This window comes from Sardina pilchardus, chromosome 12 (assembly GCF_963854185.1).
Source record: "Sardina pilchardus chromosome 12, fSarPil1.1, whole genome shotgun sequence".
Taxonomy (NCBI): Eukaryota; Metazoa; Chordata; class Actinopteri; order Clupeiformes; family Clupeidae; genus Sardina; species Sardina pilchardus.
This window is the reverse complement of record NC_085005.1, coordinates 27,539,541-27,563,250: the sequence shown is the minus strand read 5'-3', so window position 1 is coordinate 27,563,250 and position 23,710 is coordinate 27,539,541. Positions and strand designations below refer to the sequence as shown.

At 43.5% G+C, this 23,710-nt stretch overlaps 3 protein-coding genes across 3 annotated transcripts; 1 reads left to right on the top strand and 2 right to left on the bottom strand.

Moving 5' to 3' along the window:
- Nucleotides 1-246: 246 nt before the first annotated feature.
- Nucleotides 247-14,350, bottom strand: ddhd1b (DDHD domain containing 1b). The gene is made up of 13 exons (XM_062551356.1): nt 13,324-14,350; nt 12,863-13,039; nt 12,037-12,165; nt 11,461-11,608; nt 11,215-11,324; nt 10,527-10,633; nt 9,860-10,116; nt 8,370-8,445; nt 7,921-8,070; nt 7,762-7,826; nt 4,987-5,165; nt 3,187-3,444; nt 247-2,826 (listed from the first exon to the last, which is right to left on the bottom strand). Exons 1-13 carry the CDS (start codon nt 14,093-14,095, stop codon nt 2,639-2,641), a joined length of 2,616 nt encoding a protein of 871 aa, XP_062407340.1. The 5' UTR covers nt 14,096-14,350; the 3' UTR covers nt 247-2,638.
- A 130-nt stretch (nt 14,351-14,480) lies between these two features.
- On the top strand, nt 14,481-18,169 carry cgrrf1 (cell growth regulator with ring finger domain 1). Its single transcript, XM_062550601.1, has 6 exons — nt 14,481-14,684; nt 15,008-15,144; nt 15,532-15,709; nt 16,070-16,217; nt 16,908-17,015; nt 17,280-18,169. Exons 1-6 carry the CDS (start codon nt 14,581-14,583, stop codon nt 17,682-17,684), a joined length of 1,080 nt encoding a protein of 359 aa, XP_062406585.1. The 5' UTR covers nt 14,481-14,580; the 3' UTR covers nt 17,685-18,169.
- A 57-nt stretch (nt 18,170-18,226) lies between these two features.
- psmc6 (proteasome 26S subunit, ATPase 6) lies at nt 18,227-23,639 on the bottom strand. The gene is made up of 14 exons (XM_062550600.1): nt 23,539-23,639; nt 22,702-22,781; nt 22,501-22,540; nt 22,340-22,392; nt 22,183-22,250; nt 21,719-21,833; nt 21,527-21,614; nt 21,149-21,210; nt 20,940-21,063; nt 20,271-20,332; nt 19,938-20,058; nt 19,242-19,322; nt 19,053-19,124; nt 18,227-18,825 (listed from the first exon to the last, which is right to left on the bottom strand). Exons 1-14 carry the CDS (start codon nt 23,621-23,623, stop codon nt 18,707-18,709), a joined length of 1,170 nt encoding a protein of 389 aa, XP_062406584.1. The 5' UTR covers nt 23,624-23,639; the 3' UTR covers nt 18,227-18,706.
- Between the last annotated feature and the right edge of the window lie 71 nt (nt 23,640-23,710).

Here is a 23,710-nt window from a genome sequence, read left to right as displayed (position 1 = left end):
TTACCGTGTGTAATGTATCTAGCATCATAATATCTGTGGACTAACATCACATCTAGCATCATAATCCGCCTATCTTTAACAAAATGTCTAGTTGGGCACTGTTGGTCACTGGACTGGCTCTGAAAACAAAGCCATATAGTCCTACTGGACAGTTGTGAAGATCCATATCAGTACAAAAGGATGTAGGCTACAGCAGGTCGTAAAAGTGGACTGTCATACCACAGCATTTATTTGGTGAGGGAACAGAACAGGTGGAATACATAAAAACGGTAAACAAGACACGTTTTGATTATGATGGGGAAAATGTCAACATATAGGACAAAAAGTTTCCTTGTTTGCTATGCAGGCAGCAAGGCAGTGCTGAGGGGAGCCCGCAGTCCCGCTCCCCTCAGCCTTGTGTGCTCCATTGTCAAGCATCTTAAAATGGAGGCTCTTTATATGTAGTTGGCACATTCAAAGGTAAGTCATTGTCAAGGTGAGGTAAGGACAAGGTAAGTGTTTTTTTACTTTACTGTTTCTTTTGAAGGCATAAGGATGGTGTCAAACTAAAAATAAACATAAGAAATGATGATGCATTCTCGAAACATCATTCCATTAAACTGAACATTTTCTATTAGGCATGGATGCATTTGGGAAAAGTGATGGGTGATTGAGGTGATCAGTTAAACATCAACACATTTTCTTTTCTTACTTTTCTTCCTCTTAAATATATCATTTTCAATCTTTCAGCTGTTATTAATGACACATTGGGATAAGAGTTACATTTTCTAATGGTGAAAAAATGTGAAAAAAGAACCCTGCATGGATGATGTTTCCCTGGCACAAACTGCATGTCCAGTGCTCAAAGCACATTTCATCTAACATGATTTTGCAGCTTGCCTTGCATTCACTATTCATTCAAATTGCATCATGCCCAAGTGATGAAATGCAAAATCCACATAATATTATTATTTTTTTAAAAAGCACTGGGTCAGTCCCAAACCAGAAGACCAACATATCTATATGCTTTAAGGTCTCCAGGTGGATATGTATGAATCAGCCATTTTGCAGTATATGTAATCAGCCATAATCAAACTCATAAAATAAGCCAATTTGGCAAACTGTTGGAATCCACATTCCAAATGGTAAACAATCATGACAGTGACCTTCTTCCCACCACCACCCTCAACGCAGCGTCACTACTGTTGTAAACAGACATACAGATGACAGGCCAGTGACCTTATCAGATGATCTAAACAGATCAGAACAATTGACACTATTTTTTTGTAGTGCAAGAATGTTTTGGGGGGGAAATAGTATTTTGGTAAGTGTCCAGGTGTGGTATTGGTCCAAAAGTCCACACACCTGATCCACAAAGGACTGTTTAGGGTCAGCACATAAAAACGCATGGTTTGGGTTTGTCCTGTTTCTAAATCAAGCCACAAGTAGGGTGTGCTTGATATCTACTTCCTCTCGTTTTTTATGCTAAGACCACTGTACAATCGACACACAATGCAACAAATGAGATGCATAACCAAAGCATGTAAATACCTAAACACACTCCTCTAAAGTGAGGACACTTGAGGCAGGCCTACATGTTACAGTTAAAAAAATGTAGCACTGGTCATTTAACAAAGCTCAGCTACATCAGGTTCAGTGCCTACCAAATGTAACAGAGAGCTTGTTAAATAGTCAAACAGGTATTACAAAAATCTCTTGATTTTGTTTTCGGTGCTCCTCAAGTCAGACTGTAGATGGAGCATGTCATATGGCCGGGCTACCCCGGAACGCGACTGAAGCGGAACGTTCACGTGGGGAATGCTGCAACAATTACCTTCCACAATAACCAATGAGACTAGCTACACCAGGCGTGACAGTGGCACATATTCACTGCGGACATACAAAATAATCCCATCTTCTATGACTATGTTTTTGTCTTCCGCGTACTCCCCAGTTCAGTTGCACTTTCAGCATGGCCTTTGACCTTAGACTATGCTATTGTTCTCCACTGATTAAGCCAGCAGTAGGTATGGTTTCCACATCTTCCTCTCAAAAAGGGCTGGCATGTGACAGATTCTGACGTTTCTCTTTTGAGCAGTAACAGAGGCACCTTAGGGAGCACAAGGTTAACTTTGGACTTTAGAGACGGACAAGAACGTACTTTTCAGTTTTCAACAAGAGAAACCGCAATGTCAGGAGATCCCACAGGATGTACAAATGCATGGTGGTGACCACTGAAATGAAATAAGTCTCTTTGTCAATCATAGTCATCCCATGACTGCTTGACGATGGCAATGGGCTCGGGATTGGGTTGCTAACAGTCTTCATACGAACCACTAGGGATTTATGGCACGATGAGGAATCTGGGATGAAGGGTGAAGCTCTGTGGTTTTTATGTTTGTGTTTGTGTGTGTGGGTGTGCGCACTTGTGTGTGATTATTATTATTTTTTTAAAGATGAACTCCACAGAAGGAGGAGGAAAGGCTCTTGGATGCACAGTGAGCAGGGTCTGTCTGGCCCAGAGAGGCCAGTGTGTCAGAAATGCACAGGGAATCCCGGGTTTAGCAGGAGTGGGGAAAAGGGGGAGAGTGGGAGAGTGTAAGTGGTTAACGAGGAGGAGGAGGAGGAGGAAGAGGAAGAGGAGTTGGTACGGGGGGGGTTAAGATTCGGGATTGGCGTCGTCGGCGGCAGGCTCCTCCATCTCGTTTGGCCTGTACATGAAAGTCAGCAGGAAGAGAGCCACGTCCAGGGAGCACCAGTAGGCCGTGTGGGACGTCACAGCCGACCAGTAGCGGCTCTCCACCAGACCCTCCCGCAGCTCGAAGTCAATGCGACCCTCCATTTCCACTGCAACAAAGAGGCAGTACAAATGTAACACTTCATCACATGCATCCTCTTCAGAAATAAAACTGAGCTGAATTAAATGGAGGGAACCAACATTCTTAGGGCCATTTCATACTCTATACCAGCTACCAGTATGTGGACGCAGTTGTAAACACAAGGCTCACGCAGACATTGAAGATCCCTCTCATAGTTTAAGCAAGCTACATTGCACTCCCTTCTGCTTCACATTTTGCCACGCAAGTACCTGTCTAACCCTCCTTGAGAAGCTTGATGCATTTACGTCGATGTAGTTTGCATAGACCGAGAAATAGCCCCTCTATTTCTGCTACTATGCACAAAAGAGGACCAGGAGTCGTGTCTTACGTGAACTGTAGTCCATGATGGCAGAGGTGGACTGGGACATGGTGGGCTCCTCCTTCACGTCGGCTGCCTCTTTCTTCTCCTCGATCTTTTCCTCTTCGTCGTTTGGCCCTCCTTCCTCTCCTGACGCCACGTTGTCTGGCTCAGACGTGCCGCCCTCCGAGTCCGAGGGATCCTCCTCCAACCCGGCCACTTGGCCACTCGAGCGTGAGAACCGGGAGAAGAGAATCTCGCCGAGTCCTTTCCCGATGCTGGCCGCCCCTGATGAGCCAAGAGACCACAATTTCCACACTCACATGCAGACACGCACTAACGCACACTTTGAAGTATTTTTCACTCACATTACAAGTATTTACAGAAAATTTAGCTTTCACACACACTCACAAGCAAACTGAAGTGGGCACACACACACTCACATGCACGCACACGCACACACACACACACGTTCCAAAGCCTTCAAAACACATACATACACGCAAATATGACTGACCAGTATGTGCTGAGTGGTGTCTCTGGGCTTTCATATCCATCACCTGTCCCTCTTTCTCTGTTCCGAGTTTCTTGTTTTGTCTCCATGTCAACTCTTCTGCTCTTTCTCTCTTCATATACCTATTATGCTCTTCTCTCTCTCTCCTATTATTTCTCTGTCCTCTCTCTGCCTTTGTATCTCTCCATCCTTAATTGCAGTGCATGCAAAGCAATGCTATTGTGTGTATTGTGTTATTATGTGGCTTCTTCTACTTTTTATTATTATAGATTGCTAAAATCACAGTCAGTGATCTGTGACTAGATTTATTGATTCGATTGACTGTGCAGTCACTTAAAAAGGACCCTTTTCTCTGGGTTTCTATCCATTTTCCTATATTAGAGTTTCTATGGACCCAGGGTCTTTGGCTGCGTCCAGACTGCAGACAAATTTGATTCAAATCTGATTCCTTCTCATATCCATATTTTTAGGGCTGACTGTCCACACTATTTTTAGCAAGTGTCCAAATTGGATATGGCTCTGTTCAGACTGGGCCACATTATTAACCAATCTGACAGGTTGCTGTAGCAACGAAAAGTCACGTAAAGTCACAGTCAAAACCGATCTGTGTGTTGGGAGCTGTTCAGACTGAGACACATCAGTCCATATCCGATATGAATGCGACCTCCTGGATGCGGTTTGGATCCGTTTCGCAAAAAAACGGATTTCATGTGATCTGTCACTGTTCAGACTTCAAAAGTACCATCCGATTCCAATCTGGATGGGCTAAAAATCGGATTTTGTCTGGCAGTCTGAACGCAGCCTTTGTCACATCATCACTGGCTAATTAAACGAATGCAGCTGTGTACATGAGCAGGTGCAGCTCATCTAAGCCGTAGGCGTAGAGCATTGTGGAGACCGGCGCCGACACGAGTGCGGCACACTCCGGCCTCGACACCCGACCACTTGGACAACACAGCTCTCAACACAACCCCGCACACCAGTGCAGGTGGCAGCAGAGTTCGACGCTGGTGTGCGGGGTTGCGCTGATAATAATGGGGTCTATGGAACTGAATGTCGAAAATGGAGCGCGCCACACTCATGTCGGCACCAGTGTCCACAACACTTAAGGTCCCTTTTTCTGTGTGCCTCACCAGTCAACTGGATTTCACTTTTCTCATTCCCACTTTCTCTCACTCCGTTGATTGACATTTCAGCTGTTTATTTTTGGCCTTTCTTTGCTCACACTGGTAATTCCTTGGAAATGCATTTCTAGTTTTCTTTTTCATTCCTCTATATTATACCCCCCTATCTCTCTCTGTCTATCTGTCTCTTACCCATGATGCTGGCCTTGCCCAGGTTGGTGATGGACTCTCCATAGTGCCTGCGGGGCTGCGGCGGGGATGTGCAGGGGCTGGGGATGCTCTCTGTGTCGGACACCGAGGCGCTCTCCTTCAGAGGGTTCAGCAGCGTCGGACGGATCTGATCATACGGCGTGGGGCTGGTTGTGTTATACCTAACAGAAGAGCAGGCAGAAATATCACATACACATATAACGTACGTACAGAAATGTATTATTGTTTTTTCTTTGGTAGGGGGGTAGACCAGAAGACCAGAATGTGATATGGACATATGATATTTGTTGCTATTTGTTACAAATGCATTGTGCAAAGACCCCCCCGCAGGGGATGATGCAGAAAATCAACAGTGCCACTGCACTGACTGAATTAGGCATTCACTGCAATGCTTCACTGTGTAGTAAGAGCACCTCTACATAATCAGAACACAGTCTGACCCAACAGGGGAGGATAGAGGGCAATATATCCAAGAGGGACTCCGAGCATTTGACAAGTGTGCAATGTTAATTATGGGATGCAGAATCTACTCCACTGGTTAAGGAGAGAGGGGAAACCATGGGAAACTAAAGAAATAAAGGGTATATCTTCCAACTAGGGCATAAACTCCCTAAAGGGCTCTTTTTCAGTTTTCTGCTGCAAAGCACATCTGCTCCTTCTTGAGTCTGTTCCAGGATTTTGCACAGGAACCACGGTACCTCTGAACTTACAAGTGATTTTACTGCATGAGGACGAGAAAATCTTTCAGAGACTTGTCTTAAGTCCGAGCTTTGCCAAGCAATGATCAAGGACTCTGTTTCACTCCAGCAGAGATGAACTAGAATATATCTGCATAGTAATGTTTTAACTTTAGCCTTGAACAGCCATGATGTAATTGAATAAAAACATACAAGTGATGGAAATAAGTATTGAACGCGTCAACATTTTCACTGAGTATTAACTCAGGAAATCCACACATATAAAGAAATGCAAACAGTAAAGTTCATAAATAAAGTTATGTGTAACAAAGTACAATGGCATAGGAAAAATGTTGGCGATCAGAAACTCAGCACAAAAAGTGATGCAAAGTGTGATGCAAAGCTTATTCTTATCTTACACCCAACCAGTGGCCGATTTTGCACCATGTACTTCACTTATTAAGCCGTGCGCCCAGGAGTGTGGAAGAAGATGTGATCTGGCGCATGATCCAAAAATCACTATCTTACACCCTAAAAATCAACTCTGCTTCAAAACCTTTCTGTACACACAAACAATGTTCTCAATGCTCGAGTTCAGGTGTAGAGATACTGATGATAATTCGACCAAAGTTTCATGTCGTATCGAGCCTTCTTAATGTTTTAAAAACAGTGATGTGGACGTGATCATGTATCAAAATAGAAATGCCCCTACTATTCCCATTCAAAATGTCACTTGACAATAAAACGACAACACGGACAAGCTTAAAAGTGGCGCTTCCGACATAATTAAGCTTTTAAGCGAAAGTTTGACTCGGGTACAGTACATTCACAAAAACACCCTAGGATGCATTTTGGCGAGAGTTATTCTTCAAGAAATGTAAGAACCACCCTTTTGTACCAAGCACCTGATGTTTGACGACATACAGTAATCGCATCACTGAATTAGTGAATGTGGACTGACCACGCCTTTAATGTCTATAAACTTTATGCCCCTGTCCATCTGTTTCTGATCACCAAAATAGAGCTCAAATAGTCTTTCCATCTTGAGGATTCCAGGGGGGGCGTTTTGTGAATCCTTATCTTTCTCAGTTCTTTCCACAAATGTTAAATTAGTTTAAGTCAGGGCCTTCACTTTCTTTCTCTGACACAAATGGAGTGTTTCCTCAATGCTGTATGCTTCAGATTGATGTGCAGCTGGAAGGTCCACCCACATCTAATCCTTATCATCCTGGTGCATGGCAAGATTCACCCAGACAAAACTGTCTCCACTCATCGCTCTTTTAACTATATGAAGTTCGGCAGTACCATGAGATAAAAAAAAACATCTCCAAACTTCACTGTTGTTATAGCATTTGTATGGTGATGTGCCATTTCTCTTCCAAACATGGTATGTAGTATGACGGTTAAATCTAACCAGACTACATTCTCTCAGTGTTTTATTGGCTTGTCCAAATGTTGTGTAGCAAACTTTAAACAATCTTCGACATATTTTTCCAGAGGCCATGACGGTAAAGTGCATTGCCTATGATTTCTTTTCTATAACAATTGTACCTGCTGCCTCTAAATCTTTCCAGAGCTTTCTCCAAGTAGTTCTTGGTTCTTGGGCAACTCGTCTGACTATCCTTCTGATCAGAAATCTCGCGAGGAGCTCCTGTGCATGGCAGGTTGATGACGGAGTGATGTTCCTTCTACTTGCAGATAATGGCCCCTATGGTGCTAACTGGATGATTCTGTAAATCATAGGTATTTTACGCAGAGCCCGGTGGGAAGCACAAAAAAAAATCCTCGGGATATATCCTCATCCAGGAGCAACCTAGTGGCGAGCGCAGCGTATGCCACGTGCAATGTGAAGTCCCCTTTAGTGTACTGCTTTTTCTTAGCGCACTCAACACTTTTTTCCACTGTCATTCCACTTCATTACACATAACACATAAGACATAATACGCATACTACATATACAGTACATGTTACAATTGCATTAGAATTACTGTTCTCTACATGCTGATGCTGATTTTGACCTTAGTATAACCCATATGCAAATTATGCCTTTTCTGACATGACAACAACTGTACTTACTCACCAGTGTATTTGGACAGGGGAAATATTACTGTAGTGCTTCAAGATGAGGGGCTCCAATCTGTATGCCTGCAGACAAACAGAAAGGAATTACTTGTTGACGTGTACTCATGAAATGTAAATAGTCTCATCATGTTTTCTCTCCTCTGAGGCTGAGGCTCACCACTGGATCAGTTGGGTGAAAGATGTTGAAGAGGCGCTGGCAGATAGACTTGGGGAGTATGTGGTCCTGGGTGCCATTAGCTCCTGGTCTAATGCCTCGCAAGGCCAAAAACACTGCCAAAGGTGAACCCATGCAGAAGAAGTTCTCCACCTGAAACCCAGTCAAAAACCCATACAATACATAAACATACAGTATATTATAATTACATTATAATGATTTATTTCACTATTCTGATTATTTCATACATGAATTTGTACAGTATAACAATATGAATTGTCATTCCCACTCTTAAAAAAAAAAAGTGTACTTCTAAAATGATGTGCAACACAGGCCAGTCTATCTCCATTCACAATTTCCTACACCATCAGTTGACTAGCAGTTTTGTAGACCTAGTGTTGGCTTGGACGTAATCTTCTGCAGTGAGAACTCATCTCAAGAAATTAGCCTACCTTAAATTTCAGGGCTGGGACAGCCACCGAAGACGGAGTCTGCAGACCTAGAATCTGGTCCTCCAGATCCCTCAATCTACAAACAGTCATGGAAAATATTATTCATCTTTAAATAAAACTATAATCAAGGGGGGGGGGGGGGAGGGAGCTTATACCACATTCCAGACAACTGGGAGTTCTGATGTATCCCACTTGGAGCTCACAAGGTCTGACCTCAAAGTGAACATCAGAGATAAACAAAGAACATGGCCGACAGTGAGAGGTTGGAATTTGTTTTGTTTTTGAAAAGGCACTTTGACTTGTCAGCAGACCAGCCTCATTATATAATCCAATCAGAGACAGAAAAACAATGTATGAGGTAACAGACCCCACAATACTGTACTTTGAACACAGCCTTCTTTTTTCGCTTGAATAGCCTGTTTGTAAACGTTTAGAAGCTGGCATTGTTGTATGACGTCAGATTACTGCATCTCAACAAAGTCGGGGTACATTGATTTGCCCCGACCTGGAGATTGTCATTTGCAATGCAATTCTCCTTGTAGCAGGTCAAAAATTTCAGACCTCCCAGTTGTCTGAAATGCTACATTATCTCAAACTATAATATTGATACGCATACCGTAATTTCCCGACTATTAGCCGCGGCTTATACATTGATTTTGCAAAAATTCTTCAGCTATGAGGTTAATACACAGGTACAGTTAATGGTATAATGGTATATGGTATTAATATGGTTTTGTTTCTTTTAACTTGTATAAAACACTGTCCTGCGGCTTATACACAATGCGGCTTATATGCAAGAAATTACTGTACAGTTAATTCTGTGCCCATCATAGCATAAGAGCATTTATAGCATGAGAGCTACATCTGGCAGGGCTTTTAAAGGTGACATATGGATCGCACTATAGATATGATCTATCCACATAATCTCAGATTAGGACAGCAATGTGGTCAGAAACACTAGACAGGAACCATAAAATGAAAATGACAAATACCAATGACTGAATTGACATTACACACTTTTCTGGTAAACTCCAAGCAGCAACTGATACTGTAGCTGACATTACCCAGTCAAACAGTATTTTGGCAAAACACTGACCTTTGGCCTGTAACCAAAGATAAACTCTCTCACCCCCATGATATGGAATTCCTCAGACAACAATGAATGTGCCTGCCACAGATAGGAGGAAAAGGCTCTGTAGAACAGAGCAGGGTCTGTCTCAGTCCCACTACTGGCTACTCTCAGAGTAGACCTTTGATTTGGGAACAAAGGTACTGTGGGTTTGGTCCTCTCAGCCTGAATTGTCTCCGACGATGCAAAAATGGCGGATAAACAAAAGTGAAGCCTCCTCAGAGGCTACTGTTTGTAATGTCCTGTCACTCTGTGTAATGTCCTGTCTTTCGTGTATCCTTGTATTGGTGAAACCGAAGGCAAATTTTCACAATCTGTGGACAATAAAGTTTTCGTATTCGTATTCGTATTCGTACTGTACCTGAGCCGGGTAAGACGCAGTTGCTCGAGCAGCCGCCGCTCCTCGAAGCCCGGCCTGCCCGTCTCCAGGTCCTCGGAGTCCGGCGCGGCCATGTAGTGGAAGCGCACCGGGTCCCAGCCTGTCATGATGTCGAAGGTGATGACACAGCCCAGGGAGTGGGACACGATGGACACCTTGCCGTTCTCCTCGAACTGGGGGTTTCGCTTGCAGAAGAGCGTGTAGAGTCTGTTCAGCTCCTTGGTTAGACCTCGAGTGATCTAAGGAACAAAACAACCAGTAAAATGGCGCTCCTTCTTTTTCATATTGTACAGTATACTTATACCTTGCATATACGTGAGATGATGTTTGTGCACTGTGCATTGTGTGATATGATGTGTTTATGTGTGTGGGCCAACCTATGGTATGTGAGTGCGCCAACCAGTGAGGTGTATGTGTGTGTGCCCAAATATTTTGTGCTGAAATGCCTTGTTTTGCCCACAACGCAAACATATTTACTTCACTGTTATTGAGGAATAAGTAAAGCAGAAAATATGAACATTTTAAGAAGACATCAACCGATTCTCCAAATAGCTGGCAGTTGGCCAGTGGCAGTTGGCAGTTGGTGGTGTGTGTGTGTGTGTGTGTGTGTGTGTGTGTGTGTGTGTGTGTGCACGTGTGTGTTCCTCACCTCATCCCTGTATAAGGGGCTGGTGTAGTACATGATGTCCATGGCACTGCTGTTCAGCATGTCTCTCAGTCCTCTCACTTTGTCTGGGGTGATAGAGTCCACAGTGTCTGAAGCACAGCAAAAAGGGCCACAAGGAAAGGACAGGGTGTTGTCACAAATTAGTACCAAACAAGGTGGGGTTTCTTTTAATTGTCTTCCTAGTTTCTCTAGTTTATGTTTTGGTATGATAACTCTGCCTGTCTTCAGGCTCAAAGATAGTTATCACCCTGTAAACAAACCCCTACAAACCCCTACATATAATAAAAACCTGATTATTGGATGTATAATTTATTATCTAGTCAATCATTTTAGAAACCAGTTGTCTTACAAAAAGTGATCAGGTCTCCAATGTGGTTTATCTTTCACATATTCTCAAGCATATAACGTAGAAAGGTATGAAAAAATGCACAATTATAAGAACATAAACAGATAAAACTAGTGTAAATTCTACAACAGCACTTTGTAACTTATTTTTGAGTGCTGTAAAAATAAAGGCTATTATTTCATTCGCTGGAACAAATACACCCTCTGTCTCTCAATCACATTACTGCCATTCGGCTCTTAACAAATGCAATTAATTTGCTTAGTTATAAAATGTGCATTGGCCACTGGACTCATAAGTGTAGTTCTTGTTTGAGCTGTTAAATACCTCCATCCAGGGACAATTTGGACCGCCATTCAACAGGTAAGAACTCGACATGCTCATTTGTGCGGTCAGAGAAATGCTTCTCCTCCATCTTGCGAGCTGCATCTCGCATCCTAAATGTGAACAAACATGGACATCAGCATATACTCAGTTACACACACACATATTAGTCATCTTTATCACCACGGTGATCATCAACAGCCTTGTGCTTATCTCTTCACCGGTCCCAGTCGCAGTTTAACAACTCACATGCTGGTGTTCCTGATGATGCGACCCTGGTCCATCTTCTGGCCAATCCCGTGCACCACAAACACGATGTGCGTCGTCTCTGGGGGCGTGTCTTCGGGGGCCGCCTCCTCCACGTATCCGCGGTGAAGTCGAGTTCCGCTGCTCGAGGCTGTAGATAATATCCCAGCTCAGCCGAGCGAACATAACAGACTCAATGGCACTCTGCCTTCCACTCGTACAGCGGCACGACTTGCTATCATAGCATTTGAAGACAGTAAATAAAAAACTTATTATCTAATTCTGAAATGACCTCAGTCTGAACTGAAATAAGGACTGCAGGTTATTTATGCATCGACGCCTAGCCTGTCCTTTGCTTTACGTGATGTAAATACATGCTATGCGAATGTGCCCCACTAAATCATATCTGACCCCAGTGATACTAGAGGAGATCCATCACCGGGTTACAAGCAAAGAGGTGATTTACACAGCATCAGACAGGCCTGTCTTGCTTTGATGGGGAGGAGGAGGAGGAGGGCTGGGGGGGGGAGGAGGGGGCAATAAAATGTGACTGCTGGAGCTGATTGTGTGCACACAGACCTTTGGAGAATCCCAGCTTCTGAGTGACAGTGCGCGCAATCTTGGAGGTGGTGGCGTCGCTGTAGAGGTACACCTCGTCTATGCTGTGCCAGTCCACGTGGCTCCGGCTCAGCTTCAGGCTGTGAAGCGCTGAGAGCGAGAGAGAGAGAGAGAGAGAGAGAGAGAGAGAGAGAGAGAGAGAGAGAGAGAGAGAAATTTGAGACGGCCCAGGACCAGGAGTTTTAATGAGTTTCATTGATTCAGTCTCCCTTGTGAGAGAGAGAAGCGTGGCCGTGATTACACAGGCAGGGGAAAGTGAGACCAAACTTGTCAGGCCTCTACGTGTGTAGGCGAGAAGAGTGAGGGGAAGCATGTGTGTCTGTGTGTGTGCCCAAATTCTGCCATTGCAGCTGCTTCATCTGTTAAGTGTTTATATCCTGTACGGCTATTTATGTTCAATGTGAACTTGAACTAAATTATTCAGATGTATACATGCTCATGTTGGCACACTCACTCACACACACTTACACACACACACACACACACACACACATTATAACCATGCATGTCTGTAGCTGAGATTGTGAGCGCCTCCCTGTCACACTGAGACTGCATGAGTGAGTTTGCGTGTGCTCGGCGCTCGCTCTGGCTGGCATGTCGAGGGCCCATGTTTGGCGTTCAGCTGAACTCAGCTCTTAACACGGCACGCCCTGACCCTCATTGTGTTGCTGACCCCCCGGCTCTGCATCACAATGCCAGCCCCCTGACCCTTCGCCCCGGCCTTTCACCAAATACCCCCACCACACCACACCCACGCCACCACAGACTGACTGTGGACTTGACTTACAGTCCTTGACGTCCACCGTTGTGGGCACCACTTCCGTCTCGAAAGTGTCCCTCATCTGCTGGCCCCGGAAGCGTGCAAGGTGCTCCAGTTCGATGAGGTCGCTGTCCTCCTCCTCCAGGGGAAGCCAGGTGCCATCGGTGAACCACTGCCCCCGCATCACCGGTATGCGGTCTTGCTCTGTGAACAACATGGCAAAACAAACTTATGGCATGCTATATGTAGCCTACATGTATAGTTGTATAATTACAACTGTATTGATGTGAATTTAAACTTCAACTGAGGCATTCATGATATGGAGTTGCTTAATCACTGCAGAACACAATTTGGCTGATGCAGTGCATATAATTGGTTAGTGTTGCAATTCGAGCTTTGTATGAGGTGGTCATGTGTCAGCAACAACTGAGCGCAGACTCATCGCAAAAGTACGAATGCAGATCAAGGGCCTTGGGAGCCATACTTACGATTCCAGTAGACCGGGTAACATTCCTTCTCTTTAATGTCAACTTCGTAGAGACCCCCTCTGACGCATACGGCGTCCACGTCAACGCCAATGCTGTCCACATCAGCCGTTGAACACGCGCTGTCCCCTCTGTCACTGACGGGCTGTCTGTCCACAGTCTCAGGCTCAGTCTCACCCCCCGCCGGCTCAGACCCCCCAGTCGACCCACTTATATCCTCCGATTCAGACGGTCCCCGGCGTCTGACCTTGTCCGGATTAAGTTCGCAGAATTTTAGATAAGCAACCTCGATTTTGAGGGAGTCGTGTCCGACGAAGGGTTTCCAGGTCCTTTTGTCTTCCTTATAAAACCACCGCAGTTCCTCTGGTCCAAGCTCCGTGACAACCTCCCCGCGGTGTCTGGAACTGTTAGAGCGATTTCGCTTTTTAGTGGTGATGTTGCCATCACTTTCGCTGTAATTTGGGTCGCCTGTGATTTCCAAATAAGCCGTTCCTGGATCAGAACTAAGTCGTGCATGATAGTCTGTATAGGCTTCCTCCAGGCCTAAAATCATGCCGTCCTGGGATAGCCCACGTCGATCTCTTAGCAGCGGCAAATGTCTATCCATACCCGGCTGCACCGAGTCCATTCCACCATGTATAGCATCGCCCATCGGCTGTTCATAGCAAGACACAAACACATCACTTGCCATATCCCATTCACTACCGCTCACACTGTTGTCCGCGCTTTCAGGTGGGGTGTTAAAAGACTGTTTGTCCTTTAAACTGCTCATCATTACAAATTAGTGGACCGAGAGGTATTTTAGTCTTATTTGCCCAATAAAAGTAACGGTTTAACGTTACTAACCTCTCCCTCCACCTTGCCTACCGCAGTCACCACCATCTGTCCGAAAATTATATTCAGTTCATGAACTGAAGGCCTACATCGGACCTCAATAGGTCTTTTCCTACCTCAAATCTGTCGCATTCTTTCCGTCAATAACTTATTCGAAGGAAGCCTACCTGTTCACCTATAGTCTAAAATATATTCCGCTTCTATAGCCTAGTAGTGCTTGCGAATCTTGCTTGGGTGACAGCAGTGCAGTGGTTGCTCCTCCCCAATGCGTGCCAACGCGAGCGCATGTACCTCTCGGCCACCGTACGTGAAAAGCGGAAGTGTACAGAATGATGCGGACGTGATCGTAGCTGGCAGCTAGGCTATATTGTTGTAGTGGTGAACCACTGCTGATTTGACATGTAAATCAGAGTTTTAACTTTAAAAATGGCTGCGGTGTTTTTAGTTATGTTATATGAATACTCTCCGCTGTTCTACATCAGCGTGATAACTCTGTGTTTCGTCATTACCGCTGCCATGGTGTTGGGCTGGTAGGTGAACTGTCAAACTGTCAGAGAAGGCTATCCGCTGCCCTGCAATAATAACATTATGAATGACGTTGAGAAAATTCAGAGACTGTTGTCAGTTATAGGCTAATAAAGTTCAATGGTGATCGTGGTTTTAGTTACAGCTTTCTATCTTACCATTGTTATTCCTGGTCTTGAAGATGTGAAGCCTGTCACGGGATATGATGTCACGTATCTGTCATTTTATTTTATGTTTACAACCGTGGCATCACATGTCGTCTTATGCAGTGTATTGTGAAACACCCCTGATGTACGCCCTACACCTGTCTCTCGTATGCCTTTGACAGGTTCGGTTTTGACGTGCCTGTCATTCTGCGAAGTTCTGACGAGGCGGAATCGGTTTCGACTGCACCGGAAAAGAGCATGGTCCAGGTGACAAATCCCTTTGCTCTGGAGTTGGGGACCAAAGCAGCCTCAGTTACTGGTAAGTATCAATCAGCACATATTCTTCATATAGTGTTAAGTTCTTAATTTGTTAATTGATTGTGCCAGTGGGCCTATGTGAGGGGGGGGGGGGGGGGGTGTTTGCAGTTGACTGGACTTCTGGGTGGTATTCTTTAGTGAGAAAACCTGGGTAAGTTAACTCAGAGGAAGTGTGAACCTCCTACAACAAGAGCCCATTGGCAATGTCTTGTTATGAGAATAAAGCCGTAGGCCTACAGCTCTTCTATTAGGAGGTTTACCACTTACCCTGGTTAACTTACCCTGTCACTAAACCCTGTACTTGGACTACCCCCCAGATCATATTATCAAAAACAATAGAGGTGATCGGATTCCAATAACTTGTCTTCTTTGGTGGGCTTGATTTTAGAGGGTATAACGCTGCGCCCTGGCTGTTTGGAAGAGTGTGTCCTTACCTGCTACTGGGGCTGCAGCATCCAGGCACTGCAGCTGGCAATGCAGAGCCATCAGCGAGGACCTCGGCTCAGCACCCCACAGCTGTTCCAGGAGGCCGTTCACTTCCAGTACCACCACTGCCAGAGCTTCATGTATCCTCACTTTCAGTAGAATCAGACACCAGCGTAGTATTTGTCTCAGCGTTTTGTTTACCTATTTGGACAGATCGTAGGAGGAAGGTTTATTGATCCACAAGGAAATTACAAAATTGATCTTATGAGGAAAAATGCTCGTGCTATGGACAATCAGTAAAGCTGTTTGATGCATTAACTTCTCCCAGTGTGTGAAAACAACAGCACCAGATCCAGACTTGTTTTCTTTTCATTATAATATAGAAAGAAAATAATTGCAAGTGGTCTTCGTCAAATGTAAAGCTACTGATCTGTGAGTGTATGTGAAATATCCTCCAATATGCCCTTAGAGAGCTTAGTATCCTTAACTGTAAGGTTCAGCTTGGACAAAGAGAGCAAAGAGGAGCAGTTTACCCAAATCCCTATAGACCTGGGAATCACAGACCTGGGGCCGATGCCACGGGAACGCTACCCTCTGGTGGCTGTGCTGACACTAGCAGAGCCTGAAGCAAGAGACACATACAACATTGTGAGTAGGCCTGCTATAAGTTTACTAGAAATCTAGCTCACTTAGTTATCACTCAAAATGTATAACTCAAATTCAGAAGGGACCGAGAATTATATTCACTATGGGTGCAAAGGTACCTGTATTTGTACCGAACCGTTTAGGATGTTAGGTTCAACACAGATGCAGTACCAAATGCAGTCTTTAACAGTAATCAACAATAGTTTTTTTTTTGTTGTTTTTTTTGCTTGCAGACCCTGTTTCAATTTCAAGTTCCCACAAAAACATATCAAGTTGTAGACCATATGTCACTTTAGTCATTTAACATAAAAAAAAACATGACACCTTTTCAAAAAACTCTTCCCATTGGGTATCAAAAATATTTGTCTGTGATTGTTAGGTTAGCAATACATACAGGTTCACTGTACCAGAAATTAAGCAAACCATGACTTCAAAACCGAAGATAAAATGGCAAGATAAATAAATTATTATGTTGCTCCTGCTGAGTATTGTACTCATTTTCATTTCAGTGTCTTGGCAGAGCAACAATACTGTACTTTTCCCTAGAATTGAACTTGAAACAGTACATATTCAGTGTGTGTGTGTGTATTAATGCACACCAATATAAGTGAAGTGCAATCGTTTTCTGCTGATTACCTGGTCATACCTGCATCATGACATCAGCGTGTCCTTGTCCATTCATCCCCCCCTCAGGTTGCAAATGTTGCTGTGATTCATGTTCCTGACGACAAGTACAGGCTTTCAGCACGCATCCTGTTCCAGCACCTCCTCACGGCGCAAGGGAACATGTATGAGCTGAAGGTACAACAAGGCTTATTATATTCACCTTCTAAAAATTCTACTTAAACTTGGGACTTGTTTTTATAAAAAGCTCTTTGGTTCAGGCAGTCCTCTGCCTGGCATTAAATAATGCTTAGCAAATCCTGTAGGTCAATGGCTGTCCTCAGGGAGAAGCTAGCTGCAGTAATTATGGCAAGTTAAATGTGCCAGGGCCATGTTTAAAAAGGAGGTACTGTAGCTAGACCTGCTGCAGAGACTAAACCGCTAGCCGTTACTTCTCCACAGCCTCTCTTCATGTCAACTGATAATGAGGGGTCAAGCAGAGCAACGGACCCCCCTGCCGGTGGAGATGCATCTGAGGCCCAGGGCCCTGGCGAGGAGGCGGTGGAAGCGGAGGATGAGGAGGAGGAGGAGGAGCAGGAGTCGGAGGGAGAGTGGTCAGAGACCCAGGGGAAGGATTGCGTGGTGTGCCAGAACGCGCCCCTGAACCGTGTGCTGCTGCCCTGCCGTCATGCGTGCGTGTGCGACGGCTGCGTGTCCCGACTACAGCACTGTCCCATGTGCCGCGCTTTCGTCATGGAGTCCTTCGCCTTGAGCCAGAGGCCACCTGCTTCTGCTGAGGAGGAGGACGACGACGACGAAGAGGAGGAGAACAAAGATGTCGGAGGAAATGGAGCTCATGAAGAATGAGGAGTGATTTCAGGTTTAACCTAGAGGTGATCACCATAGTCCCTGTGGGATACTGACGAATTTTAGCATTTCTTTCAGACTAGTTGGATGCATCTTTAGTTACCGGACAGCAAGACTGATTGTATTTCATCTAGATTTTGAGAATAAGTTGTCATCAAAGCTATTTGATCTAGTTTTCTAGATCTCTTTGTTTGGTAATGGTAGGGCTTGTATGTGGTGGGGGTTTTTGTTTTATCAAAAAGTTTTGTTATGCATTTTTCTTGTATTCCATGGATGGTATTCCGAGGTTTTAGCAGTATTAGAGGACTAAACGTCCTTTTATTTATGTGAATATAGGTAATTCAGCAGCTCCTTTTGATTGTTTTTTTTTTTTTTTTTAATTCTGTTAATGTGTGTCTAAGGTCTATTTATTTGTCTATAAGCTGTGAAGTACAATGAAGTGTAATGAAGTGTAATGAAACAAGAAGAAAATACTTAAACACCAACATTTTGTCAGATGTTTCAGATGTATGACAGGAATTAGCTTACCCTTGACGAAAACCTTTCCAGTATCACAAACTTTTAATGACATGGTAAGACGCAAGCCAGGCACACTGCTTTTTATATGCTCAAAGGGTAAAGGTTTTACATTTTTTGCAGATATAATAGAAGAGCTCTAAATACTTGACCCACGGGCAAAATAATAGTAATAATATAATAACTGAATATCAATCCATTAGCATGTATCTGCTACTGCATGAGGTCACTTGATGGTAACTGCAGAAACAGCGTCTCTACAGCTGACTAAACTGGGGGTCACAGAGGATGATGCCTACCGTTTAAAAATCTAAACCAATCAGAAACAAAATGCCAAAATTTGAAGTAACAAAAAAAAGAGGAAAAACAATAAACAAAACAAAACAAAAACAAAAACACTGGATCAATAGATCTCTGATGGAGATATAAAGTAGTTATATGATACAGTACAACTCTGGCAATTCCATCAAGGATTTCTTCAGGTGTTTGGCCAAAAATGGGGTTTTCTATACAGGCTTGTAGTCAAGCTTGGACTCCAGTTTCTTGGAGTCAGCCACCTTGCGCACAGCCTTCATGAAGTCCTCCTGAGTGACGTACTCATGGTCTGCACGGATCGCAAACATACCTGCACAGCCAAAACAGTAATCAGAAACCAGGATGTGTTCAATACTATACTGGCAGGTGTACAGCCAGTAAGCTCAAATCTGGTTGGACAGTTTTAAAAGTGGAAGTGGGGTACAGATCTTTATTTGCCATTGACATGTGATATAGTTAGATAAAGCATTTGTATGGTGAAATAAAACAACCCTGTGCTTATTTCAGTAACACAGCCATTACGCTTAGAGTTCTCACCTGCTTCAGTGCACACATTTCTCAAGTCAGCTCCATTGAATCCATCGGAGAGCTTCACAATGGCTTCATAATCTGAAACCAAAACAATCACCATGAGCCACATAGCTAGAGACGGACATAGCAGGTCCATTCAGAAATCCCATATATTTCACTACTTGAAAACTTCTTTAGGACAGTCTACACACTGACCTATATCTCCATGCTTGGTGATGGGACCAGAGTGGATCTTCAGGATGTCCAAACGAGCCTGCTCATTGGGAAGTTCAATGTCTGTTGGGGGGCAACGTCCATAGTTTTGTTACGTACAGTAGGTTAAGTAGTTAACATTAACCATTAGCAGTGTTTCCATGCAGCATTTTCTATGCGTATTCATCAAAATTCAGCTAATTCTGTGTGCATCTACATTCAATGTGTTAAGCAGATTAAAAATGAACATTCTCCTAATCAAGGAGAGCATTTGGAACAGCTGTGGGGAGCATAACACCACCAGGGCAACAGAAACACATAGGTAGAAATGCAACAAATGCGAACAAACTCTTTCCAAGCACATTATACCTATGTCCATCGAGAGTTAATCCACACCTTGCAAATTATTTTTAATGATTTCATAATTAATTTCAAGTCTTTCTAGTCAGGATTTCTTATTTGACTGGTCAAAATGTGCACTAAGAAGTTCAATGGAAACCCAGCTACTGACCCATAGAGCTTGCAAGCATCCACAAGCACACACAGCCATATCTAATAAATTATTATATATAAAGAAATATGTTTTATCTCTTCCAAGTCACAGACCAAGACCAAAGCTTGAGAATGACTCAAATGACTATCAACATGCCTGTCAAGACTCTTTAGAACAACATTTAAGCAAAAATAAAAGAGACGTACGAATCTTCCTGTCCAGCCTGCCAGGGCGGAGCAGGGCTGGGTCTAGGGTGTCTGGCCGGTTGGTGGCCATGATCATCTTGACCCTGTGCAGGGTGTCAAAACCGTCCATCTGATTCAGCAGCTAGAGAACAAGAAGACAGATATAGCTATTAATTAGTCATGCCACATTACTGTACTTTTTAAATATCAATCTAAACAGTTTAAAACCCCCTCCCTTTTATGATTCACACATTTCTACATAATGGTATACTTCAATAACATAATGTCTGGCTATCTTCAGGGGCTTTTTGAGATGTTTTTAAAAGAAGAGACAGACGTGTGTAATTTGCTTACCTCCATCAGCGTCCTCTGAATCTCCCTATCAGCAGATGTTCCTTCCGAGAACCGACGACCCCCTGTTAAAGACAAATCGAAGTGTCAGGAAAAGCTACGTAGGTAGATGATGAGGTGGTCTGGCTTTGTTGTTGTCAAACTTTTTCTGTCACCCCCCCAACAACAACTGAATACGAGCCACAATGATCCAAGTACATAAGACGACACAGGGAGAGAGAAAGAATAAACAGTATTCACGTGGAAGAGAGAAAATTCCTTTATTACCATGACAGTTTTTCCTTTACCAAAATGTTGGCAAGATTTGAAGCGTTATTTAGCACACTGGTGTGATACCGATGCCTGTCTTACAATATGTAGTTTATTTTGACACCATGACCTTCATTCCTCTTTTTAACACATGCCCACAACGCACAAGTAAAAAGTCGACACACCCCGCACTTTGAGAATCGCAGGTCTACACTGATGCAAAGACTGAAGGTGCTATGACTAGGGGAAAATGCTCATGCTCTCTTCTGCCTTTCACTTACAGAAGAAAACTGACGTACATTAAGAATTTAGCTGAATGCACAAGGTTGAGGGAAACTAGGTGTGTCTCTTTTCAGATTCCTGTAAATAAAGTTGAGCTTAGCACATGATGTCATCTCTTCAAAAATAAAAGAAGATAGTTACCAATGGCATCGATCTCATCCATGAAGATGATGCAAGGCTGATGGTCCCTAGCATAGTTGAACATCTCCCTGATGAGACGAGCACTCTCACCAATGTACTTGTCCACAATGGAACTGGACACCACCTGTTTAAGGAGAGTCTATTAGGCTACTGCACTACCAAAATACACCGTTTTCCTCAACAACTACCGTTCAGAGAAGAAACCTCACCTTGAGGAAGTTGCAGTCAAGCTGACTGGCCACTGCTCGGGCCAAAAGGGTCTTGCCCGTACCTGAGTGAGCAGACTTAAGGTTACACATGTAGTCCAAAAAAGGGGACATTGCAGTCCTAAAGGCCTTCCATCCATCCATGTATGTATTTTATGAATGGCTTGAATATAACATTATATTGATTATATTGAGAACAACGTATTATTGATATTTGACATCTACACAAACAACTTCAGGGAAATACTTTAAACCATGTCATACATCTTAAAATATTAAGCAACTGTAACTTCACATGAACAGGTGACTGATAACTACAAATTAATTATGAATACCATCCACTGATCTAAATAGTACAACACCAGACAGTAAAATTCTCACCTGGGGGGCCATAGAGCAGACAGCCTTTGGGAGGGATGATGCCCACCCTCTGGAAAAGCTCAGGATTGGTCAGAGGCAGCTCAATCACCTGTAACAGCAAACAAACAAACAATCATATTCAGCTCTGTGTCACAGGAGAATGGTATAGCTATGCAATGTACTCACATTCAGTTTACACATGCTCTAGCGTACCTCTCTAAGTTCCCTGATCTGCTCAGAGAGCCCGCCGATCTCTGAGTATGACACACTGCCTGGGTCTTCGTGAGACATGTTGTACACAAGAGGATCCACCTCTCGGGGAAGGTACCTGTGAATGAGACATGGAACAGGTTACAATCTATACGTTTAACAAGTGCCAAGAAGAACATCATCTGCAGCTGAGATACTGACTCATACATGCATCACCTCAACCTACTTTGTGTTGTCTCAGCAGAGAGAACAAACAGGTTATAGTATATCCTAATAATAATAGGCGAAGGAACTGACAATTTCACTACATTCTTTACTTTAGTAATCATATGCATGTGACAAATAAATATCCTTGTATCCTTCCTTGTATATTCAAAATTCTGCCCCTAGGGTGCTCAGCTGTTATTGGCCTCCCACCACCCCCACGTGTTATTAATAACATGACAGAGCACTTAGAAAGGTCTTACCTCATGATGGTCAGTGTGGTCATGTCCAGGGCCACTCTGGTGCCAGGTTTCAGCTTAGTTTTATCCAGCTACACAACACAGACGCATGTATAAGACATCTTAAGCGCTAAAATTAAACAACTTAATGATGAGGGACCATGATAATATGGGTTCATACCTGTCTGCGGCAGCCCACCACATAACGAGGCCCATTGGTTGCCTTGACAATGACTGAAAACAAAGCCTTAATTAGATGAGGATATACAATATTTACAAGATTACATACATGAGCATTTCATGTGAGGGAGAAGGCGGGTGAGGGTGACAGATAATACTTACATTTCTCTTCAGTTAGTTGTTTGAGAACTTCACCAACAATCTGTGAAAAAGATTCACATTTAAACATTTGTACACATTTAAGTTTTATATAGTTGATATACATTACACACTGAACACTTACAGTTGATGTACTACTTCGAGATAGGGCCGACTGCAAACCAGTCACTTTAGCAACAGCGTATGATGGGCATTATTTCTTACCTGTCCAACACTCTGCAAGGCCTTTAGGTCATTCTCAGACTTTTCGTACTGCTTTGTCAGCTCCTTCAGCTGTTCCCTCACTGAAAAGGGTGGGGATATTGTACACAGACTTTGTGACAAGTGTAATCAAGTTGCTTTTTAAAAGTTACTTTTTATTTACAAGCATGATTACTCAAACATTAACTTCTTCTGCGTAACTCCTAGTCTTCATAAGAATAGATATAGAAGTTAACCATACTTTATTCAACAAGGTAAACATGATACATCGTCAATATCTGAAGGGCTAGTCACCCGGCAGCTCGTGGATTTTCGCACAAGAGATGCTAACGTCACATCAAGATGTACACTAAAATGTCAAGTTAATCATCTTTTTCCCGAATTCATCGTCTTCATGTTGCTTCAGCTAACATAGCCTCTAGTAAACAGCCGACAGCTAACGTTAGTGTTGTCCCCCCATGTTGTCCTACTCATTGGTCTCTAACGTTAACCAACTTCGCTTGGAGTAACTCTTTGCTTACGTTAGTCGACCCAGACCTGTTTCAAATCAGATGAAAGGAAACGTAACAACCTTAGTAACGTTATTCGATTGTCCTGGACATTTCCAAAATATTGCTCAAGTTATTTAGCCAGCCGAATGCAATGCCAGTCAGCTAACAGGCTAGCATTAGCAAGCTAACTTTCATCCCGATAACATAACTAGAGCATGACAAAGCGTCTTGCGTTTTAGCTAGTTAGCTAGTTCTCTGGGAGCCAATTTTTCAGTTAGAATGACAGATTCACAGTTCAGGATAGTAACGTGATATATCCTACACTCCCAAATGGAAATTTTAATCTTACATTCTTTTAAACGTCCATCAATTTCCTTGTGTTCCAACAATTTTTTCCTGTAGTCTTGCAAACCCTTCTCTCTGGTGTCGGCCATGTTTCCCTACTGAATGAACCACCGAATGCCCGAGTTTGACGTTACGTAGTAGCTAGAAGGCCATGCATAATCGTATCGCCCTCATGA

What these genes read in the sequence shown, in the direction of transcription:
- ddhd1b (XM_062551356.1), bottom strand. Translation starts at nt 14,095, where the DNA reads ATGATGAGCAGTTTAAAGGACAAACAGTCTTTTAACACCCCACCTGAA. An exon ending in TCCCAGCCCTGAAATTTAAG is followed by an intron (nt 8,071 to 8,369) that starts GTAGGCTAATTT and finishes ACTGGGTTTCAG; the next exon opens with GTGGAGAACTTCTTCTGCAT. An exon ending in TTCACCCAACTGATCCAGTG is followed by an intron (nt 7,827 to 7,920) that starts GTGAGCCTCAGC and finishes GTTTGTCTGCAG; the next exon opens with GCATACAGATTGGAGCCCCT.
- cgrrf1 (XM_062550601.1), top strand. Translation starts at nt 14,581, where the DNA reads ATGGCTGCGGTGTTTTTAGTTATGTTATATGAATACTCTCCGCTGTTC. An exon ending in GCTGCCATGGTGTTGGGCTG is followed by an intron (nt 14,685 to 15,007) that starts GTAGGTGAACTG and finishes TGCCTTTGACAG; the next exon opens with GTTCGGTTTTGACGTGCCTG. An exon ending in CACCACTGCCAGAGCTTCAT is followed by an intron (nt 15,710 to 16,069) that starts GTATCCTCACTT and finishes TGTAAGGTTCAG; the next exon opens with CTTGGACAAAGAGAGCAAAG.
- psmc6 (XM_062550600.1), bottom strand. Translation starts at nt 23,623, where the DNA reads ATGGCCGACACCAGAGAGAAGGGTTTGCAAGACTACAGGAAAAAATTG. An exon ending in CCTTGCAGAGTGTTGGACAG is followed by an intron (nt 22,541 to 22,701) that starts GTAAGAAATAAT and finishes TCTTTTTCACAG; the next exon opens with ATTGTTGGTGAAGTTCTCAA. An exon ending in TTCAGAGGACGCTGATGGAG is followed by an intron (nt 20,059 to 20,270) that starts GTAAGCAAATTA and finishes CTTGTTCTCTAG; the next exon opens with CTGCTGAATCAGATGGACGG.